The 22,475-nt window shown below is 44.4% G+C and overlaps 1 protein-coding gene across 1 annotated transcript in view; it reads right to left on the bottom strand.

Moving 5' to 3' along the window:
- Window positions 1–22,475, bottom strand: part of PAK1 (p21 (RAC1) activated kinase 1) — a 73,800-nt gene that overhangs the window by 33,098 nt on the left and 18,227 nt on the right. Inside the window, exons 3-4 of the mRNA XM_066989981.1 lie at window positions 15,767–15,846; window positions 1,780–1,990 (exon numbers count right to left, since the gene is read on the bottom strand). Of these exons, the coding sequence (XP_066846082.1) occupies window positions 1,780–1,969 (190 nt within the window). The 5' untranslated portion in view covers window positions 1,970–1,990; window positions 15,767–15,846. The remainder of the gene's footprint in view (window positions 1–1,779; window positions 1,991–15,766; window positions 15,847–22,475) is intronic.

Here is a 22,475-nt window from a genome sequence, read left to right as displayed (position 1 = left end):
CAAGGCCACGTTCGCTGGTGAAATTAACTGCTGAGCGTTTCAGACCTTTGCAGGTTCTTTGCAACCCCACCAGAGGTCACGGACCCCCCCAGAATCACAGTACTCTGTATAGAAACCAACTCTCCTTTTGGTCCAGCCAAGCCAACAAAGAGCACTCGATTCAGACGCAAGCCAAAGGCAGTGTCTGAACACCTGGGAATTTTACTAACAGTCAAGCAGCAGGAGGCCTTGGGAATTTACTTGTCGTCACGAGATTAGAAAAACATTCCTAAGATGAAAATCAACCAATCCAAACTGAAGGTGATGATGTTAAGGTTAGTTTTTGCTCGACAGGAATTAGAGGACAGAAGCAGCCACTCCAGTCTGGGCAGGTGTATTGCAACAGAAGGCTCCGCTGGGCTTGGCTAAACAAAAATCTCTCGTGTCTCGAAGCATCTGCCACGTTGGCCAATCTTCAGTAAAAACAGGCTTAAATCTTAATATCGGTGTCTGTTGCTTTACCTGAGCTGTTCACTTTTGCAGTTCTCCTTTAAAATCCCGTTCAAACTAGCATTTTACGCAGTATTTCTTTTAATCTTGCACATTTCAATCTATTTCTTTGCTTTCTGCAACTGTCAAGCCTAGAAGTATTTTTTAAAACACTCTTTTAAGCAAGCCAACGCAAAAATCCTGCAGCTCTTTAGGACTACTACACATAACGGCAAGTTCTAACTGATAGCCTGCAAACTTCTAATATTGAATTCATGGGCTGCAGAATCTAAACCTCCATGTCTGCAAAACGATCCAAGCTCTCCCAGAACCTACATCTCTGTTATTTGACTTAATGGAAGCATCACTCCGATCAGCCTTTTTGCTAAAACAGAAGTTAAAAAGGTAGCTTCCCTCCTGAAGGCCAGGAATCTGCAGATATTTAAACTTTAGTTATCCAGTGTCTGGATACTGCTGCAACACAGACAGTACAAGAAGCTGATTTAGAAAGAGGAACTCCAAAAAATAGGTCAGATATAAAAAGAAACCAGCAGATATTAGAAGAGAGATCTTTTCCTTACATTACTTCAAGATTCATGAGAGTTTTTAAATTATCCTGATCATTGAAAATTAGAATTTCATATACAGTTCACTGCTCCTATTTCTATTTCCATCTGTTACAGTCTCTATAATGGCAGAAAATTCCTTCCGTTCACAAGAAACATGCAAGAATTTGCAGTGACAAATTATTCGTAACAGCAAATAGACAATGCTTGGCCCAAACTCTAGAATAAATGAGAAGTTACACCTTCGACTGTAAGCTTTTCACAGCAGACCGTGCAGTAACATACGACAGGCCTGGCAGGAGACGATCGTTAGTCATGCTTGACTCAAATTATTTGCTGTTTAAAATAACAAACAAGCAAAAAAACTTCCCCTTCGCCACCAAAGGAACTGCCAGTTCCAGCTTTGACTGACCAACTTGTAACTGGTACCAATGTTTCTATGATTTTCAAGATCATTAAGGACAAGTCAGGGTGGGAGGAGGCAGAGCTAGTGCCACCTTTCAGGATGCTAGTCTCATAATTTAAGAGAAAAAAAAAAAAAAAAGATTAAGAATGGATTAATTGTGGCAGGTTTAATCATTAAGAAATCAGATCTACAGCCAGCATTTTATGTACCCCAAAATGACCAAGGTGGCAGTGCAAGAAACAAGCATAAACTATCTTCTAAACCATTGTTAAGCACTAGGCTTTTAACTAAGGTCTGCAAAAAAAAAACAGGTTTATAAAAAAAGACAAAATACTGTACTTTTATCTCCCGGTAAAATAGATCGGTAAAATCGGTCCCTCTTTTTCTTTTCCTCTGGGTTGGGAGGCAAAGGTTTTGAGCCATGGTTTAAAGTCCCAGCGTCTTTGCTTCCCGATCCAATCATGGTGCTGGTGTTTCTCATCGGAGGAGCAGGCGGTTTGTCTTCTGTTTCAACTCCATTGTTGGACATCTTCAGGCGTAGAGGCTGTTACTAGGAAAAGGAGAAAGACAAGAAAGAAGAAGTGGGCTTTTTGTTTGCAAACTAGGATCACATTCTATCAAAAAAGAAAAAAAAAAGGTATTTTCGACCAAAGCTGAAACCTTACAACAACACAAACCTAATGTCAGCACAACGAATTCTACTCAAGCTCCAAATTATTTCTGTTAACAAGACTATATTCAAGTGTTCCAGTTATTACCATAAAAAGCTTCTTTCAGGACACAGCCAACCCCACGGAGCAGAAGTATGGGGTGAGGGTGGGGAAGAAGAGCATTAAATAAAGGTAGCAAAGAGCAGCGATACTTGAGAGAAGCCAACCAGTTGCCGAGCTAAGACCTCTCTGATCCATACTAATTCCACCAAAATCTACGTCAACGGGTTTGCATCAGCCCCCAGCACAGGCAGTAACACGATGCGGAGAGATTGACGTCTGCAGTCGAAGCGCTTTCATGCCGCCGCTCAGGCTCCATCGCTAAAAATCAGCTCAACCGCTCCAGAGGGAGATGGCCAGGAAGGAGCAGGAGGAGAAGCATCCTCGCCTTCTCCAACACAGCACTGGTCCCAAGCTGGCCCTGGCTTTTCTGCCACTTCAAGCACAATTCGAGCAGCCAGAAAGCTGACTGCATTTTGTTCTGTTGGAAGGGTCAAACAAAACTAGATCCTCGACATACACGTTAATCCTTAAGTAAATAATCCCCGCTGTGCGGATTTAAAGACGGAAGCTTTCGAACTGGGTAATAGATTATTCGGCAACAACTAGCTTGTTCCACCCAAATGAGATCAGCATTACTTCAGACGCAGCCTGGCTGCAGTGGGATCCTTCTGGAAGCTGAAATTCGCTTGCATTGTGCTCTCAAAAGAAAGTTGGGAGTTAACCAAAGGACAAAACCCAAAGCAGAAACAATTTTGTTTGGGTGGAAAAGCAGCTCACCAGCTTTCTGAATCTCACATGCAATAAGGGAAGACGTTCGCTCAGGGAGAATTATGTGGTGGCAGAAAGTCAGAAGTGGTTTGTTCTCTGCAAGAGAGAAGTTGGGTTACAAAGCTGAAACCGCTGCCGGCTTCCAGGGAGCTGCTTTCCCACAGGATGGACTCGGAGGAACCGCACTGAAGTGGATTTTAATACCCTGGGTCCCACTTCAAACAGATCCCAAACCCACACCGGGGTCCTAAGCCCAGTGAGTCTTCAGTCTTCTTTGGTTAAGCTACTGACGTTCAGCCTAACTGGCGAGATTTGGCCCCAGGGCATGCTTTTCTCCAATTCCCCCTGCTGCATGGAGTCAAGAAAAGCAAATACTGACCACAGAAGGCACTCACGAGCAACAAGTTAGACCCTCCAGAAAGCAAGGTTGGTCTGCAAGATCCTCCTTCTTCGCATATTTGGTTCATGGTTTCTTTGCACGCGCTCTTAAACAGAAGGGCTGGCAGTGGCGCACAGACCACTTTGGAGAAGCCTTCAGACACAGAGGGCTTTTTAAGTTCGATCCTATCCCCGCCAAATTCCTATCTCAACCAAATTGGGCAATGGAATTTTAAATTACAGACTGGCATTTGGGGTATTCATTTTCACAGTGGGGCAGTTTTGGCATTTGGGAGGGCTGGGGTCGGGGAAATTTGCCGTGCATTTGTCTGGGCGTGCTCTGACACGTGCCCTGTGCATCTCCCATCGCTCATGCTTCAGCCTCATGCCATTCTCCAGCATAAAACTAAGCAGAAATAAGTGACAGGTGGACTGACAGCATGCAGCGGGCAAGGGACTGTTCTCCCCATCTAAGCAGGGGAAAAAAAGTCTAAACTAAAACCCAACTGGCAAATTTGGCAGCCACAGAACGATGGTAGACAGAACAGAACATAAGAGCAAGTGGCTCTAGGCTGGAGAAAAAGAAGTGAGAGGAGGAGGGAAAATCCCCAGATAACAGGCAGAAGTTGGTGCAGCACTGGGGGAAGGAAAAAGAGAACATATGAAAAAAAAAAAAAAAAAGACCACGAAAACCTAAGCAAAACCTCAGGATGTCAAGCATCCTTCTTCCCAGCTCCACCACTGCAAAACCCCAGGGACATCTGCTTTCAGTTTCTTTAGTATAAGTTTTTCAAAACCCCTCTGTCAGAAAAAGCACAAGTGATTTACTGTTTCACCGCAGGGCTGGAAACACTGGCAGTACAAGCTCTTGTTTACATTGCGTTATTCCCGGAATGAGAAACTAACTACCGAGAAGTTACATATTTTAACGGACAATACTTGTTTATACCTATTTGATAACTGCAGCTTTCACGTGGGCAAAGTCTACAGTAAAGCCTCTCCTTCCTTCTCCATGGCTCGAGTCCCCAGAAGTCTCGTCATCAAAGCCTTACGTTATGTGTTATAAGAGGTATTTCAGCTGTTTGGAGATAGTGGGTGGGAGAAATCCTTCAAGCCATAAAATTAAGAGCCTGGCTCTACAGCAGTCATTCCTTGCAATGAGCAGTACTATCCTAGAGGGTTCCCAAAAACTTTTTTTCCACAATGTATTTAAATGAAGGGAAAAAAAAAAAAAAAAAAAAGAATCTGCTTACATGAGTCCTCCCACTGTGATATGGAGATACAGTTTACCCCCAAAGACAGCTAGTCAGCTTTGTTATACTTTAAAATTTTGTGAACTTCAAAGTTTTTGGATAAAGCCCTGCCCTCACAGGATCCCACTCAGCTCTGCAGGGCCTTGCAGCACTGACGGAGCCTACTAAGATGGCAGCCATTTCCCTCACCATAGCCTAGTTGACTGTGCAAATTCTTTTCTCCCTAAAATAACCTCCTACCAACTCACACATAAGCGGCAGTCAAACAACTCCCCTCGTGTAAAGGCCCTGCTAAAATTCAGCAGGCGGCCTAGTTTTAGAGCAGCGGTGCTGACGTGAGTCACCCCGCGCCTCACGATCCATCATAGCAGGAATGCAAAGCGTCACCGGATCGAGCTTCCTTCCTTCTTCACACCAGCGTGACCGTGCTATAATCCTTGAGAAATTCATGTTAGGTTTCGGTGGCATGGCTATAAAGGAACAATGGGAACAATTAAACAGCATGTGAACTTTTCAACTACAGGCAGATGCGGGAGTGCCCTGTAATGCAGACATGATTATAGTCTACTACATATTAAAATACCTGTAGTCAAACCAAACCACACAGACAGCACTAGGATTTCTGCAGCTATTCAGAAGTACTCAAAGTCAGAAGCCCCAATTGTTTCAGCACACAGTACTCAAGGAAATAAACGTTATTACATACTGCAAACTAGGACTACCATGAGCCAAGTTATCACGGCCTTACGATCTCTCCGTCAGCTTCTGAAGCCCATTTGCTTACCCCAGCCTCGACAGAGCCAAACAGCAGAGCTGACAAACTCCCTTTTCACGTCTACGAAACACTTCTGCAGACGGGCTGAAGTGACAGACAACCACACACAAGGAGACAAGAGACTCAGGAAACCGCTCAGCACTTCAAGACGGGGCAAGCGGCGTTCCTGGAACAGAAGGCAACACCCAAGGTGCCAGCAGCGGCGTTCAGAAGTTCAGAGTACGCGCATGTGTGCAGATCTGATCGAGTTTGCTCATCAGCACGAAGTAGATAAGCCTCCAAATCATATACTTTCTGCCTCTAGCTTGCCTGTAACCATAGGCCCAGGCTCCTCAGCTGTTCATGAAGCAGAGTGGGACCCCGATACATGTGGAGCCTTGTGGCACTACCGCATGTAGTACACACAAAAGAAACAAAAAATGAGAACAAAGATCCTTTATTTATGACATTTTTCCCTCTGGTAAACCAGCTCACTTCAAACCTGGTGCTCCACGGTGAACTGCAGGTTTCTATCTAGTCAGTTGTGTTTTCTTTGCATTCCTTTAGCAAGACAGGCAAGTGACTGATTGCTAAAACAGAAAGTAATTAAAAAGTCGCAGGAGCTGAAACCTACGCTACAGTAGATGCCATAAAGATAACTATGTCCAACGCATACTAATTGCTGGAGTCAACACAAAAACTCATAAAAGAGCCATCTATAATTCATGCAGTCTGGCAAGACAGTAGCTGTAAGTTACTCACTGCAACTTCCAGATGAATAAACTATATTAAACAAGAGAGGGGGAAGGGAGATGATCAGCAACTTCTTTTTTCCCCCAAATCTGCCTACTACCAGAAGGAAATCTCACGTTTTTCTGAAATGCTGTTTTTTTTGTTGTTGTGAGTGAGGAAAAAAAGTCTTGACCATAAAAAAAAAGGTAAAAGACTACCTTTAATTGAGTTGATCCTAACCAGAGCAGGCATTTTACCTCTGCACCAACGTCCCTGTATCCTTTCACTCCCTGGCTGGAGACTTCTTGTGCACACAGACAGTTAAAATCTCCTTCCTCCTTGCACTGTCACAGTCGAAAGGAGCAGGGGCCGGCCCCTGCTTTGTTCAAACACATTGCAAGCAGCAGAGATTCCCTCCCCGTGTGTCACGCTTTCACACAAATCCCAGCAGAAAATTAACGGCACCGTTTACCAGCTGGGTTTCAACACAGGATGAAAAGACATTCATTCATATTTTTTTTTTTCTTTTTTACTTCACGTGGGATTAAGCTGCCGTCTCAGGCATAGTCTCGCATTGAAAGAAAGGCACCCCGAGCATGTTCCACCTGGAAAGGAGGCAGGACACGTGTCCACATCCTCCAGCAGACAGCGGATGGGATCTGGGACACACGCTGCCACAGAAACGGGCAGCAGCCAGACACACATCCCAGGGGAGGGCAGACTGATGGTCACATTTAGAGATGGTTGGAAAAAAAAAAAAAAAAAAAAAACAGTAACTGGAGCATCTAGCTGACCCCCCACCAGTTACTGCACATCTGAGTGCTGTGCAAGTGCACCAATTAAACAAAAAGTCAAGGGCCATCAGTGCGTCAGCCCAGACCCAACATTTACATGTGAGTAATTCCTAAATAAGGAGAAAACCAGGTTTCAGCAAAGTTGCAGTTAATAAAGAATTAGAAAACAAGACTGCTTGCTCCTCTGTCTCTAGAATTCACCTGTTAGAGCCCTGCAGCTGCTGCCAGCACCCAAAGACGCTGATGAAAACACTAAATCAAATGAAGCAATAATTAAATCACTTCTAAAAAATTACACATTTAGAAGGGAATGTATCCACTCCTGCAACCCCAGTGGGTGGGGATGAGAAGGGGGCAGGAGGAGACACTCTCATGGCCCAGGGCCAGCTACTGGTTGCAGACTTGCTCCCCTGCCAGCCCCATTTCCATAGCACTAGACATAAAGGATAATGGACCAGTTACAACTCAACAGGAATGCCGGAGGAGTCCCCAGCTTGGAATGTTAAAAGCCAAAAGCCAGGAGGGTCCTTTTAAATACCGCTCTTTAATGCAACCCCATTTGTTTGGGCTACATGCAAGAGCTGCCGGTGAGATCCCCCAGGCCGTGTTTTGCAGAAGAACAGCATCGGGACCACAGTGGGCAACTGCTTTGGGGCAAGAGATCTGCAAAAACCTCCTCCTGGGCAGCTATACGTGCCAACCCATCGCACCACACAGACAGGCTTCGAAGGAAGAGCAGACTAATTATAACCACTCGATTCCTAGCAACAGAGCAGAGTTCTCCTTTCACTCAAGGGGAGGAAGCTGATTTTTGTTCTGCTTTTAATAATCAAGGTGCAGCCCTCGCCAGCCTGCACGGGATGGACCCATGCGTGACCGCTGTTACAGTAACCCAGACACAGGGAAGGTTTCAGTAGCATCCAGGCAGGTCAAGCCCTTTCCGCTGGATTAGGCTCAAATCCAGCACTGCAGAGAGGCAATGCCAGCCTAAATTGCCCTGGTTCAACTCCGCTTTGGTTGTTTCGTGAATAACTGGCAGCGGCAAACAGTAAGTGTTGCACAATCCATGCCCAAATACCTGCAGTCCACGATGAGCTCACCTTACCTGCGCCCAAGCAGCTCCAGCTCCAGGAGGCTGCAGAGCCCAGCTATGGCTCTTCCCATCCCTCTGTAGCAGCCTCTAACGGCGTTAACACCCCACGAGAAATAAACTGCATCCATATAAAAAATAAAAAAATAAAAAAAATCCAAGCTGAGACAGAAGGAACCAAGAGGAGCGTATTTCAGAAGTTCTCAGCCCACAAATCATCCCCTTTCTTTCCTCCTCTCCAGAAATGCCATCTCCCAGCCCCCTGCTACATGCCCGAACGAGCAAGCCTGCTGCTGCAGATGCCGGCGCAGGCTCCTTTTCCCGGCGTGGTATGGAGCAGCCTTGGCTCCCATTCCACTCGAGCTCACACAGCACGGCCCAGCTTCAAGTGCCGAAGTCAAAGGAGCGAGCAGAGTCAGAGCATGCTAAACAGGGTGGGGAAAATAAAGGCCTTTTATATTAAAGCATACCCAAAGCCCATATAAGCAGGTTTCCTGGAGGAAATCTGTGTTCCGGAGGAACTGACTAGATGCATCATAAAGAAAATATATTAAAACACAAGTTAAACACACCACCGCTGCTCTCCACGTAAGCTATTTGGCTCCGAGTCCAACTGCATACTAGCAGCAAAAGCACTGAAAGCTACCGAATTACGAATCATTTCTCCATTGCAACGTTTCCAATCCAGAAGATGAACCTAGAGCTCAGAATTAAGCCCCATTATCCCCTAATGTGGAATAATTACTAGTACAATGAGTAACCTCCCACTTCCATGGCATAGCTCAAATGGAAATCTCTTTTTCTACACCTCTGGTCAAAATGGAAAGGCTGCTTGTAAGCCATGGTGGATGACAGACTCTTCTACAGGATTAACACCCCTTGCTGTAATGGACAATACTGATACCTTGAGCTGAGCAAGGTTTGCTAAATGGGATTTGTCTGGCATTAGACAGATATTGTGCGTAAATCGCAAAAATATACAGCTCCACTCAACTATAAAAATTTCTAATAAGCACCTGCCTGAAGGAGTTGAGAGCAGCTTTCAAAGGTAAATAGCTCTATTGATCCTGAACATCTTATTCAGGCTTTAAATAACCATCCATATTTGCAAGATCACAGCATGTATGCCTACCCCTCGATAAACGCAGAGATTTGACATTTGCTATTTAGCAACAGGGGCGGGGGTGAGAAAAACATCAGAAAATTAGAACACGGCCAGGTCAAGGCAGAAACATCCCACATCCACAGAGGACACTGTAGCGCAGTGGTTAGAAAACATCCACAATACGTAAATTGCAGAAAACTTGCAATAAACTGTAAAAGGTGATTTTTTTCTGAGACACCCAGACCCCTGCAATGAGGAATCCTGTGTTTTAAGGGTGAAACTCATCCAACTCCTTTCCCGACGGGAAACTGCAGAGCCAAAAAACACCAGCATCGTTAGCGGATGAAGCTGCCCAAAAGCCTCAATTAGACCGAGGGGGAAATGCCACAACAGTTCAGCGCTAATTGGAAATGCAAACATTTATCATTGGAGTAGTGCTCCACTCTGTGTAGCCCCATTGTCTTCGCTGCAGCTAATGACAGGAGGAAGCCCTGTGCTCAGTAGTATTTATGTAACAGACTGGCAAAGCTGTCACATTCCCTTAATTGCTAGCCGGGATTTTCATGCTGGCAGTGGTTTTCACTTAAATGAAATCACGGAAATTGCTTCAGTTGCACATTGCTCCCTTCAAGTTCTGGTTCGTCTTCAAGGCTGGGGAAAGTGGAAGAACGAATACTTTCCCAAGATAAAATGGACTCCGTATCAAGCACGAGGGTTCGGTTGACGAACTGAATCCAGAGTTGAGAAAAGCAAGTTCGAAGACCCGTAACCGAAAGGCCTAATTTAGGCATCAGTGGACAATTCGAGAACTACATATAAATATGCTCCAAGCTCGCAACAATTACTCCTTCAATTATGACACATGTAATGCTGTAAGAGCAGCTCATTTAAAAGGCAGGATGAGGAAGCCTGAGGTAGGTTAGGACTTCTACTTAATTTAGCTTTTACAGTAGGGCCCTTCTTCGCTGGTAAAGCATCAGCTGTGTTTATAGTGACGTGCCTTCTACCAGAACACCCTATTGCATGTAGTTTATAATCCCACTACGTACACAAGTAGTAGACTAGACTTCCTTGCATTTACCAAAAGGACTGCAGGACATTTCCAAGTCCATTAAGAATCATCAGCATATAATTTCGTGAGCAGCGGTTTGTTTTTAGGAGGTACCTTCAGACCTTTTATCACATCTTTTACTTGGATCCCAGTGGTCCTCACTGTACCTAGGTAGCGAACAGAAAGCTCTGTATGTCTGGTACGAAGGATTTGCTCTTTCTACAGTATATTGTGACACAACTCAGCATTAGCCCTCAGTTAAATAAAGCCCATGAGTGAACAGAATGATTTTTACTGCATTGAACAAAAGAAAACATAAGAACATCACTTATTAAAGCAGCTGACACATTTTAAAGCACCCTACAAGGAGTAGGAGTTAAGGAGACCAGAAATAGTAAGCAAGGTTTTCCTCAATATCTTCATGCAAGTCTTCCTGGGGCATGGATCTTCCTATCCTGTCTTCATACTGCAATTACCTAAAATTACCTAAGCAGCTGTAGGTAGGATGCATGGATCTTCTCTACTACATATTTAAACTTCATTCTCTCTCATGAAAAGGCAACATCAGCTGCAGTCACAAAACCAAATGCTACCAAGACCTATGAAGCTCCTATACACAGCCCTGTAAGCATGCGCAGCAAGCAAATGCCTTCTTTGAACCCAGCTCCCAGGGGATGGATATCTACATCACAGAATTAGCAACAAAACTAATACGACCTGCAAATTCAGCAGAATTCAGGCTTCACTGATGGATGGACTACCAATATTTATGCTTTATTTATCTCAAGACTGCTTTGTCAGGTTGCTTCCGTCTCCCCTCCGTCCTTAAAATGCTCAAAATTATTTCAGAGGCATGGTCACTAACATGCTGCCAAGACAGCTCTGTACAAAGCATTGTATTTGAGTGTTAGCCTAAATTCATCAGATCTCCAAAACCAAGACAACCAACGACTGATGTTTTAGGAAGCTGTATGAGCCGAGGCGTTTTGTTTGGTATAGTATTCTCCCCCATCACTGTAAATCACCTTGCTTAAGTCCCACTGCTGCTTCCTGCTAAGGTAATCAGCACGTGAATTAGCATCCCTACGAGAGCACAGCATGCAGCAGATCAAAATGCAGAGTTTTATGATCATCCTTCCTTAATTCCAGTAATGAAGAGTCAAGGACACTCTATCAGCACATACTCATGGAGGTTCCTCCTACCTACCTATAATCCTAAAGCTTCCTCAGCATCCAGGCATTCAAAACAATTCTCATTTCAGCCTCAACCCCAGGCTACCTGAAGAAATCTCAGAGTTCGTCCCTGAGCAGACCCAAGAGGAATGAATAGGGCTGCGCTTCCCAAATGGATTTTGTCCCGTCCACCTTACAGCATTTAATTCCTGCCTTGTGTACCCCCTGCCTCCCTCTTTATTGAGGTTCACATTCGTACACACAGCACAACCCACACGAGCTCCCCTCTGCTTACAGAGGGATGCTGCAAAGCCAAATATGTTGGCTATGGGAAAGGAAACCCTATGGATCGATCCAGACCAGAACATGACTCAACAGCGTAAATAAATCCTCTTCTTTACATGTACGAGGCTGCTGCTTCCACTCTTTCTCTCCAGTCATTTCCTTCCCGCAGAGTTTTCCCCATTCCAGGTTATTTTTGTACTGCTGGTATTTGTAGGTGCTGATCATAGCCTCTCAAGACATGCACGTTTGGCTGCTTTTTTATAACAAAAGCCACTTCAGGCTGTTGTTTCTCTCTGAACACTCTTCAATGTACGTCCAGTTCTATCTGAGGAGCTTAAATATTCTCCTTTAACCACCGTCTCAAAGTCTTATCAGTCTCTGTTGTTCTATCAAAACATTATAAGAGAGACATCTAAATTTGTGGCCTACTGTTCTACGACGTCCCTTTTAGCTTTAACAAATAAAAGTTGGGGTTGAGCCTGATGTAAACGCTTTAAATTTTTTGACAGGGTTTGAATTTACATCCCAATACGTGAAACTTTGCCTGAGGGTTTTTTGATCCTCAGCGCAGTTAAAGTCTGCAAAACCATAATGCTTTGGTTCTGATAAAGCTGAACCGAGGTATCTCGAACAGAAGCGGTCAAATCCCAAATCGTGCTTCTTTGAAAAAGGTGAGCAAATCAGCCCCCAAGTCTGTCTTTTTAATATCCTATGTTATCAGCAGACAGGTTATATCTTAGATCTAAGATGATGTACGGTCTCCAGCCCCTGCTCAGCTGGCTCCTAACCATTTCTCCCCCCCGGAACATCTGTATTCTGGATATTTCCTCGGAGATTCATTGACTGCTCCTTCCTCAAGGGCTGAGATTATTGGTATTTTTCTCAGTCTACATTTCTAGGCGTTTAAAAGACCTGTCAGGGCAGAGAAATAAATAAATACAGGAAAAAAAAAATCAATTTATCATTCTCTGCCAAGATATCCTACGTAAAGATAAGACTTGAATTCTGGCTAATGTTTTTTAAAGACCATTTTCTATCTCGCACACAGGCCGTATATCATTTACATACTATTTCACTCTCTTGTTTAATGCCAGTGTCCTCAGAGGGAGAGGGTGAATTAGAATATTGGAGTCTCTAATTTAGGAGGTAATTAGACCAATAACGACATACCAGAGCTGAATGTATGCTAAGGATAATCTAGTTAGAATTCTACTTTAATTAAAAACCAGTCATATAATCCTATTATTCTGAAGATTGCTTTAGGTGTGGTTCCAATCCAGCACTTCTTTTTTTGAATCTTTTAGTTCCGCACACAAAAAAAAACAAAATAAAACCACCACAAACCACCAGAACAGTCCTTTCTGTACTCCTCTCCCAACTGGAGAGCTCAGAAAATTAGAGAAATAAATGTTCCAATGTCAAGCAGTCACTTGTTAAGCTACTTTAAAAATATAATAAAAACAATGTGAGTTGTAAGAAAATACCACTCAGGCCAGCAAATACAATTTTTCTATTTTTTACACCACTAAAAATTTCTATTTTTATAAATTTTTACCTTTTTTTTTTTTTTACACTTTACCCCTGAAAAATAAATCTTCTCCAAGGGCTTTCTTTTGTCACATTTCCAATTTTTTGACAAAGGAGGGCTAAAAGAAAATATGCCTCTTCTACAGCTGCGCGGTTTACGTGAATTTATTCGAGAGAGAGGGAAGAGATATTTCAAAACCCATCCTTCATTTCCGGATTTGCTCTCACATGCTCTGCGGGGCCCTGCTGCATAACAAACATTTCAGCCAGCACAGAGCCACTTACCTGCACGTGGCACTGAACTGGGGTCCAGGAGAAGACTGCAGAAGGAGCAGGGCTCCAAGGAGTAGGTTATATAGCACCGAGAGTGGATAGATACACGTATATACATATATACACATATATGCATATAAATAATAAATCTGCATACGTGTAAGTTGCACCACCCAAGTAACTCGCCCTATTGTGTGTACTCCCAGAGTGTGACTATGCATCACATGACAATTTGCAAAGTAATTATCCTCAAGTCATATAAAGTACTAAAAAAAGCCGTAAAAAACTATAAAGCATTAGAGAGTGCACTAGGTTCGTATCACATGGTATTCATATAATATGGTATTAAGCATTGCCCAGTTACTTCTGTGAGTATACTTACATCTGATCTCGTTCCTACTAACTGGAATCCATATTAATTAAAAAAAAATAAAAATAAACCAAGCCCCAGAGGCACATAAATAAGGCTGTTGCCCAAATCCACGTTTACCTCACGCATACGAGTCATTCAGCCGCTACCTTTCGCTGGATGGAAATGCACTTAAGGATTAAAAGAGACAAGAAAACCAAGCCACACTCCCGGAGCATATTTCCTCTTTCAGGAGGCGTCTGGGAGGGAGGGCCAGGCCATTCAGCAAAGGTTAACCTCACAATTTCCCTTCACGTTTCCCTACAGCCTTGTGCTGCAGAAACAAGAGATTCGAGGTCTTGCAATTCGATAAATAGAAATACTCCTCTACAGAAGCTTTTTTTCCATCAGGCCACCACACAGACCACACAGCGGTGGGTCCCCAGTCATCTCCTTATCGCGCTGAGCCACGAAGGCTGCCAAACTGATCTCCGAACGCCTCTGGCCTATGGAGAAGATGCCAAGAGACAGGACTAATAAAGCTTCTGAACCACCTGGAATATCTTCGCAGTATTTATTTTTAGTGTTTGAGTGTAGAAGTCCAACCAAGTGGTGGGTAGATACAGGTTTTGCTCATCTTGGTATTTAGCAGCACGAATGTGCTAAGGCCCTAATGCTTCCTCCACAGCCTGCCTCCCTCAAACACGGCGGGGAAATCGGGTAGGATGGTTTCAGTGTGTCCCCAGTGCACGTGATTATCATGAATTGTGAACGTTTTCCTTGGTACACAGCCTTAGACCCTGAAAAAACCTGTCTGAAGAAACAAAAGCTCAGTTCCTCGTGCCTGGACAGGGGGTAGACCCAGAGAAGAGGGGAGGCAAGTGCTTCTCTTCCCTCCCCGTGCCCAGAAGAACCATTATCAGACATTTATACTCCAGGACTACACCATGACGAAGCAGCTCTTGCAAGCAGAGGCAGCAAGGCTTTCGTTTAAGTAGGATTAAGCATGAGCACCCAACATGACCATGACACGGCCCTGCAGGACCACCACCATGCTGAAGCTTGGCCAGCAGGGCCAAACCCCATCTCACACGCACAAACCCAGCGCCAAATTTCATTGCATAAGGCAACAGGACCTCTGGCAAGGGCACCTCTGAAGTCTGGCTCGTGATGCGAGTACGAAGCTGAGGAAGAGGGAATACTGGGTTTGAACCCTCTCTGTAACACTAGTGTTTGCACAATACTAATTATGCTTACTAATAATTACTAATTACTTCTGCCAACAGCAGAAATTGCTCTGATGGAAGAGTTGACCAAAAAAAGTGACACATCTGTCAGTCACCTTCAAAGAACCAAACCTTTGCAATTTCGTAGTTTTGGGGCCGGAACGCAGTCAATGCAGCAAGATCCACGCGCTTGCAGCTCTTCTAGGACTTCGGAGAGTAAGTACAGCTGACACAGACGTTAAAAAACGGAGTGTTTGCTTAGTTCTCAGGGGGATTTAAACAGCAGGTGAGTGGGGCTGGTCTGTGGGACGTGACCCTTTTTTATTTCAGCTATTTAGATGCAAATTGTTCTCCCTCCCTCCCCCCTTCTCAACACCATCTGTTAGCCCAGAGGTTGAGACTATGCCTAGGGTGTGGATTTGGGGGAGGGCGTATAAATAAAGCATTGAGAAAATTGCAGTTGATGCCCCGATTTCCTCTGGGGCGCAGTTTAGGGGGGGAAAAAAAAAATCACTTTGCAATACTATTGAATTACAATAGGATTTTTCTCTCATTCTTCTACTGCACTCTAACTACTGACCCCATGGATTTCCTTGCCTGGAAAGCATTTCTTGCCCAGATTTTGGCCAACGAGCAACTTTATACAGCGACACAGAGCGGGCTGTAGGGTCAGCACGGGGAGCAAGCCGGTGTTTGAGCAAGTATCAGAGCTTCAAGGAATTAAAATGTCAAATAATAACAGACAAAGATGATGAAGGAACTGGAGTATCTTTCATATAAGGGGAAGCTGGGAGAGCTGGGGCTGCTCAGCCTGCAGAAGGCAAGGCTCAGGATCTTATCACTACGTGTAAATACCTGATACGGGGCGTAAAGAAGATGGAGCCAGACTCTTCTTGGTGGTACGTAGCAACAGGACAAGAGGCAACGGGCACAAACTGCAATACAGGAAATTCTGTTTAAATGTACAAAGAAGAACAAAAAATAAAAGAAAAAAAGGAAAAAAAAAAAAAACCACCTTTTTTACTATAGGGAGTCAGAACCTGGAACAGGTTGCCCCAAGAGGCTGTAGGGTTGCTATCATTGGACCTGCTCAAAACACAACTGGACATCATGGTCCAGAACAAACTGCTCCAGCTTGCCACAGCTTTGAGCAGGGAGGGTGGACAAGATGATCCCCAGAGGTCCCAACCTCACCAATTCTGCAGTTGCAAGCCACAAAAAGTGGCAGGGAGCTTCTAACGGAGAGAAGCACCCACTTCAACTTATCTGAAGCAAATGGATTTTCCTCATGGCCCCGGTCTAGTGATGAAGATAAATGAAAACTGATGATATATAACAGCCTGGAGCAGAAAAATCAGTGAAGGACTTGGGATCAGCGCTACAACACCCTCATTTTGAGTTTTAGCATCTAGACTGCGGTCCTGGTAGTTGGGAGATGTAAGCTCTTGTCCCAGTTCTTGCACTGGCCTAGTTTGTGATTCTGGAGGCACGGAGGGGGAAGGAACAGCACCAGTCACTTGCTCTGCCTTCCTCCAACGAGTCAACCAACTCTTTAGAAGAAAGACAATTCAGGTTGTTAAATAACACATAGCGTGAAAAAATTCCTTGCAGATGCTTCTGCAACTGCAGTTACAGGAAGGAACACATTCTTGGTTTAAAGCAAACAAAAGCCCAGAGCAAACCGTATGCAGTTGTAATGAGAAAGTCAGTGGCAGAGGGTAAAGGGCGAGAGGGGAACGGAGGGACGGAAAACCCCTTTTTCCCCTCTTGGAGCCCAGATGATGTGACTCCCTACCTCGAAGTATGAATAAGCACAGACCACGTCCTAAGGGGAAGCAGAGAGGGAAGAAAATACAGACAGCGTGAGCTTGGGAGCCTCCAAAATCTTTAAAACTCTTGGGACATGGTTTTGTTTTTTTGGGGGAGTGTTGCCAACACATACACAGCATTTTCCGCTTTCTTGCATGAACAGAAGCAGCCAGAAGAGAGTATAATCTCAAATGCGTGGTGCCAGTCAGGAACAACAGGTATCTAGGTCTAAGCTATTAACTTCTCAAACATATGTAATTCAGAATCTTATGCTGGAAAGCAATATTCTGACAAAATCTGCAGGCATTTCACAGAAACATTCTCCTGAAAATAAATACAGAAATAAAAATCAACTGTCTGGCAAAAGTTATTTCAATGAAGTTGTGCTGGTATTTTGAGAGAATTTTAAATTTCCATTTTAAAATAAAAGTGGTTCTATTTTCTCTCTTTATGAAGAGTAGAGTTTTGAGAAGAGCAGAATTTCCCTACAGAATGGAAGTCTTCTTTATGCACTGCTCTAAAGCACCAGCTAATTTCTATTTCCAGATCGCTGGCAGTTCACCAACATTATTGAGAATCTAAAGAATACTTACTGGAAATGATTTTATTTATTTAACCGACTTCTTTATCACAAATCCAACCACATTTATAAACTTTAAGGGCTGTAACCCTGCAGTTTGATCTGTAATACAAGATATTGTCAGTCTCGTTAACTTTAAAAAGACAGAAAGGTCATCTGGAATAGCTAAGGGGAACTTGGCCTTAATGCCAGCGAGCCGCCCACTGAAAACCGTGGGTGTTTGGCCCAAATTGGGATTTCAGGATTTATCCTGTCATGCCCTCTAACACCTCCCACACAGTGCTACCTGACAGCTTCTGAAAATTGGCAAAATGTGAAGGAGACGCCGGCATCATCCGAGGTGAGGTTTCCAAAGGTGTACACGTACACTTGAGTATATCCTGGCAACTCCACATTAGCAGGGTTTTTAGCACGATGATTTTAAAAGCACACAGCCTAAAACATGGCTCTGAAGGCGACTCGGTGCCACACAAACCAGGCTTTTAAATGCAATAAAAATAAAAATAAAAAGCACTTGCATCCCTAACATCACCGAAATTGTGCAGTAATCCCCCACGTTCGCTTCCCTGCTGTTATCAGCTAAGTAACACCAACAACTTCAGTGCTTTTTTTGAGCCCTTCTCCAGCATATGCACCACCACCTCCCCAAATCGTCGTCTTCTCCCACAGGTACCTTCAAACAGCTCTAAAATAATTACTGCTCCCCCACAGCAAGCCCTGGGAGAAGGTGGATGGGGTTTGGTGCCCGGCAGCAGCGAGGTCGGACGGTCCCTTTGTGCCCACACAGCAGGGATGCTCAGGAAACCAGCGTGCTGGTCTTTCCTTATCCCTGTTCCACGCTCTTATCTGGTCAATATTTGCTAACCGTATGCCCGAGTTGAACGTTTCCCTTAAGGGAAATGAGGTTATCGGCCCTGTTCGACCCAACCTGACCTTTATCTTGCAGCGAGCCAAGCAACAGGCGGTTCGTGCAAGCTGTGAGCCAAGGGCTTCGCGCGGTATCGCTGCTCTGGAGGGGCCTGGATCCCGCCCAAATCGAAGTCACTGATTTCACAATTCTTAAACAGATCCTTTATTTAGACCCCTGGAGGCGACGGATCCTTTATTCAGATCCCTGGAGGTGACGGATCCTTTATTCAGATCCCTGGAGGGACACCACGAGGGCTTGCACGTGACAGAATCAACACCTACAGCCTAAGTCAGCTCATTTCTCTGTAAATAATCAATGCAGCAACTGGGACACCCCATGTAAGGACTCAGTACAGACTCCAGTTGTCACAGCAGCTCCCTGACACGACGACCAACGCCACCACTTTAAAAGATAGCCAAGGGAAAGTTTGACAGCGGATCCTTCAGAGACTGAAATACGACTCACTTTGGAACAAGGCCCTGAAGCACAGGAAGCGCAGGCCCTGCTGAAGAGGCAAGGCCGGTTCCAATGTAAAAGCAGCACCGAGTTACCAAATGGCAAAGACTTCCACAGATCAGTTGTCACGCTCGCATTTTACCCTGAAACCAGTCGTTTCCTTAAGACAACCTAACCATCCAAACGCAAGAGAAGGAAAGAAGCCTGACTCAAAGAAAAAAAAAAAACAAACACATTTTTTGTATTCATGACTTATATTCTCTAGCTATGAAACCTTTGGAGCAGGCAAAAGCCTGTCTGCCCTCTGCTTCACAAGCCCTGATATCATGATCCCATTTTTAAAACACTGCCTCTTTGAAATTCAAAGGCATAAGTAATTCTGACATGCTATTGAAAACCACACAGCAACACAAAATTACAATTTATTGCATACAAGCCCATTACACTATTACTTACAGCATCACAAACAGCAGCCACGCAGATACCACTGCCACCGCCGAGCAGAAAACCGAGGAAATTCATCATCGCTGGCCCCTGGAAATCGAGCCAGAGGAGCTGGACTGTTACTGCTTGGCGTCCAGAAAGACTTCAGTACCTCAGCTAACACAGCTGTTGTCCCCTAATTATCATGCCCACTTTATAGGCAATAAAACAGAGGGACCCTCGACTTCAAAAGTAGTTTTTAAGACAAAAGCAGCAGAAAGCTTTGCAAACTATGTGAAGGGACAAAGAGAGGGGAATGTGCATTGGTCAGTACGGCGCTCATCGTCCACATAGCCACGGGAGAGCAGAGGTCATAAAACCAAAAGTGGTTTTGCTTTCACAGAGGGATGCGATGCAATGAGGGAATGCAGGAGCAGAGCAGTCAGAGTCCAAATGAGAAGGCAGGTTGGCCAGCCAGGACAAAAAAAAAACAGCTAGCTCTGCAGTCTAGACGAATTCAGGTTCTCTGAAGCTTTTTATTTTCCCTTCCTCTTCGAGAGTTAAAATTGGGATGGTATCGGTTCCTCTTTCCTAAATGGAAAGCCCTCAGAGAGCAAACCAGGTTTCAAAGCTTTCTAACAACTACGCAGCCCACACCACCAGAACTTGCTGCTTAACACCAAACGCGTTCAGGGCATCCACAGGCTAGTCCTGGAAGCAGACCAGGGCTACAGTGGGATGTTCTCCAGGGGTATTTTAAGAGAACAGAATCAAATTGCCACACAAACATTAATTGCCAGGTTTCAATCTAACGGTACAACAATTTGCTTGACGTGTTTTATTTCAGAGGACGGGCTGGTGGAGAAACATTTTGTTGTTACTAACGCGTCCAAGGGCCCTGACACAGTGTTCATATCTCTGGTAAGGGGCTTGCTTGCTTTTCCTTCAAGTTCTGCTTCTGATAACAAAGTATTACAAATTCTTAGCATAGCCTGGAGAGAAAAAAAAAATATATACATATATTTGGATAGACTGAGTTTAAGTCACTCATTAGTTGGAAAAATGCAAAGCAGTACTCTTAAATGACATATTCCTTCCCAAAATCCATAATTAGGAGCAGAGGATGCTCACTTCTTTGCTTTCTTTCCCAGGAGTCCGTTCAGAAAGCCGGCCTGCAAGACATTTGCTGAATATCTGGTCACTGCATTACCTGGTGCTTTCAATTTTGGCAACCCACTCAGCAATGAATCATCTGGGAAACAGAATTTTGCTGACCCCAGCTCCACAGTATTGAAATGAGGCCAAATCCTGACCTTTTTTTGTAAAGATTGCCCAGAAAACGTGTGCAAGATTACCTTATTCCTGTGCTCCTGTCACCAAATCACTGTCTGCCCAGCTCTTGCTCTCCCTTTCCAAGCCTTGCAGGCATCTCACAGCATCACAGAGAACAAACTTCGACCAGCAGAATGCATCAATATGCATTCAGACCATCTGTTAAACCTACAAGGCACTGTCAGAAGATCTGTAAAGAGTGGGGAGTCGGTATTGAGCAGTGGGTACGATTTCCTTTTCACCATTTTTTAAAGGTATTTTGGTCCCAGCCTGCACAGAACTGAAATATCACTTGAAGAGGTCTTTTTAAAGGACCCTTTTTTTTTGGACCCTTAAACCAACCATTCTTTAACACTGTCGTTAAAAATTGAGCTCAACTTTCAGAAGCTTGTCACCTGGATTATTATTATTATTTTTAAAAAACAGGAAAGGGCTGTGCCCCAACATCATGCTTCAATCCTGAGACCACTTCTTTCTGGAGATGACTAAGCATAGCAAAAAAAAACCAACAACCTGACTGTGAAAAGTGGCTTCAGATCTGTTTGTACGATTTCAAGTACCAGTTAGATAACTGGACTGCACATCCACAGACATAGAAGGCACCAACCTAAGTCAGAGGAGGGATGAGTCATGGTCTACAGTCCCATGGATGCATCAAAAATCCGTCTTTTTGCTCTGACTTATCACCTTCCTACCTGAAGGAAAGGTATCGTTTCTGCTCTATTCCACAACATATGGGATTCCCTTTAAGCACAAATTCCACCTTTCCCCTTACTTTTTAGCAGGAAGATATATTTTAAAGACAGCTTGGGTTTGTAAGAAGGTTTTACACCTTCCTACCCCACAACAGAGATAAAGTGCTCCAAAGTCAGGCTCTATGCAGCAACGGAAGATCTTACCAATTTCCAAAGAGTCCTGCAGGGTCTATGAGGGTCATTAAATAATCAGATTACACCACAGACCCCGTCAGCTTCATGAGCTCAGAGCGACTCCTGAAGAACAGGCCATGCTTTTGGGGGTGACCTTGAGCAAGAACACTGATGGTTGGAGCTGTGCAAATGCAAAGACAACAGGGTGATGGGCAGAATCTGTCCTGCAGGATGAAATTCACTGCTTACGGATCCCAAGAGAACTCTGTTGCAGAAAATAAGAAGACATATTTTTTGCAGAAAGTCACTTGCACACGCAAATGTGGAGAAGGAAGTGGCACAAACTTCATGAACAATACTTTGCTAGCTCTTGGGCTTGTTTTAGAAAACCCACAGCCGCAAAGGCTTCAGGAGAAACACCAAATACCCTGGGCTTTTAACCTCATTGAGACGATCCAAAGTGACTACAGCTACAGGCAGCCTTAAGTAACTTGCTGGGTCACGATCCAGCTGATTCTAAGAATCTGCGTGCAAGCTATTTACCCAGGAATTAACCTACTGCCTTGGAATGTGTTGCTTAATTTAGCAGAGTGATTACTTACAGCACCTGCTGCCAGCCTCCCGGTATTTGCTATGCCAGCTTCTCCAGAATCAACGCGAAGGCTTCTGAAATTATTTACATAAGTAATTAAGGAAAGAGCTATAAAAAAAAAAAAAAAAAAAAAAAAAAAGACTGCTAAATGTATAACGTAACAGTCAGCTCGGTTATCAGACGCAATTGAAACTTCAATTTCCAAAGCAAATAGCGTGAGTCAAGGCGGTCTGAAGTCAGCCCTCGCTACGGGCTGCCACCCTCAGCCAGGCACAGCACTAAATGCATCACACGCAGGGCGCAGGCACCAAATCCCGTATGTGCATGACAACATCACCCCAGGAGATGCCCTTCGCAGCTGGAGAACCTTTGCATACCTATGGACGCAGCCAGCCGAACAGCAACCTGCTGGCTTTAAAGCCAGTTTCCCCGTAGGCTTTACATCCAAAACCGAATCCACAGGAGCCTTGTCATGCAAGTTTGGTGCCTCTTGCAGTGCTTGAGTGCCGATACCAGCAGGCGAAGGGGGGAGGAAGAGAAGGGATTACTGCCAGACTGACTGTTTTCAAGGCCTTCCCCTAAAATTTCTGGTT

This window comes from Anser cygnoides, chromosome 1 (assembly GCF_040182565.1).
Source record: "Anser cygnoides isolate HZ-2024a breed goose chromosome 1, Taihu_goose_T2T_genome, whole genome shotgun sequence".
NCBI classification, from domain to species: domain Eukaryota; kingdom Metazoa; phylum Chordata; class Aves; order Anseriformes; family Anatidae; genus Anser; species Anser cygnoides.
This window is presented reverse-complemented; position numbering and strand designations above follow the sequence as displayed.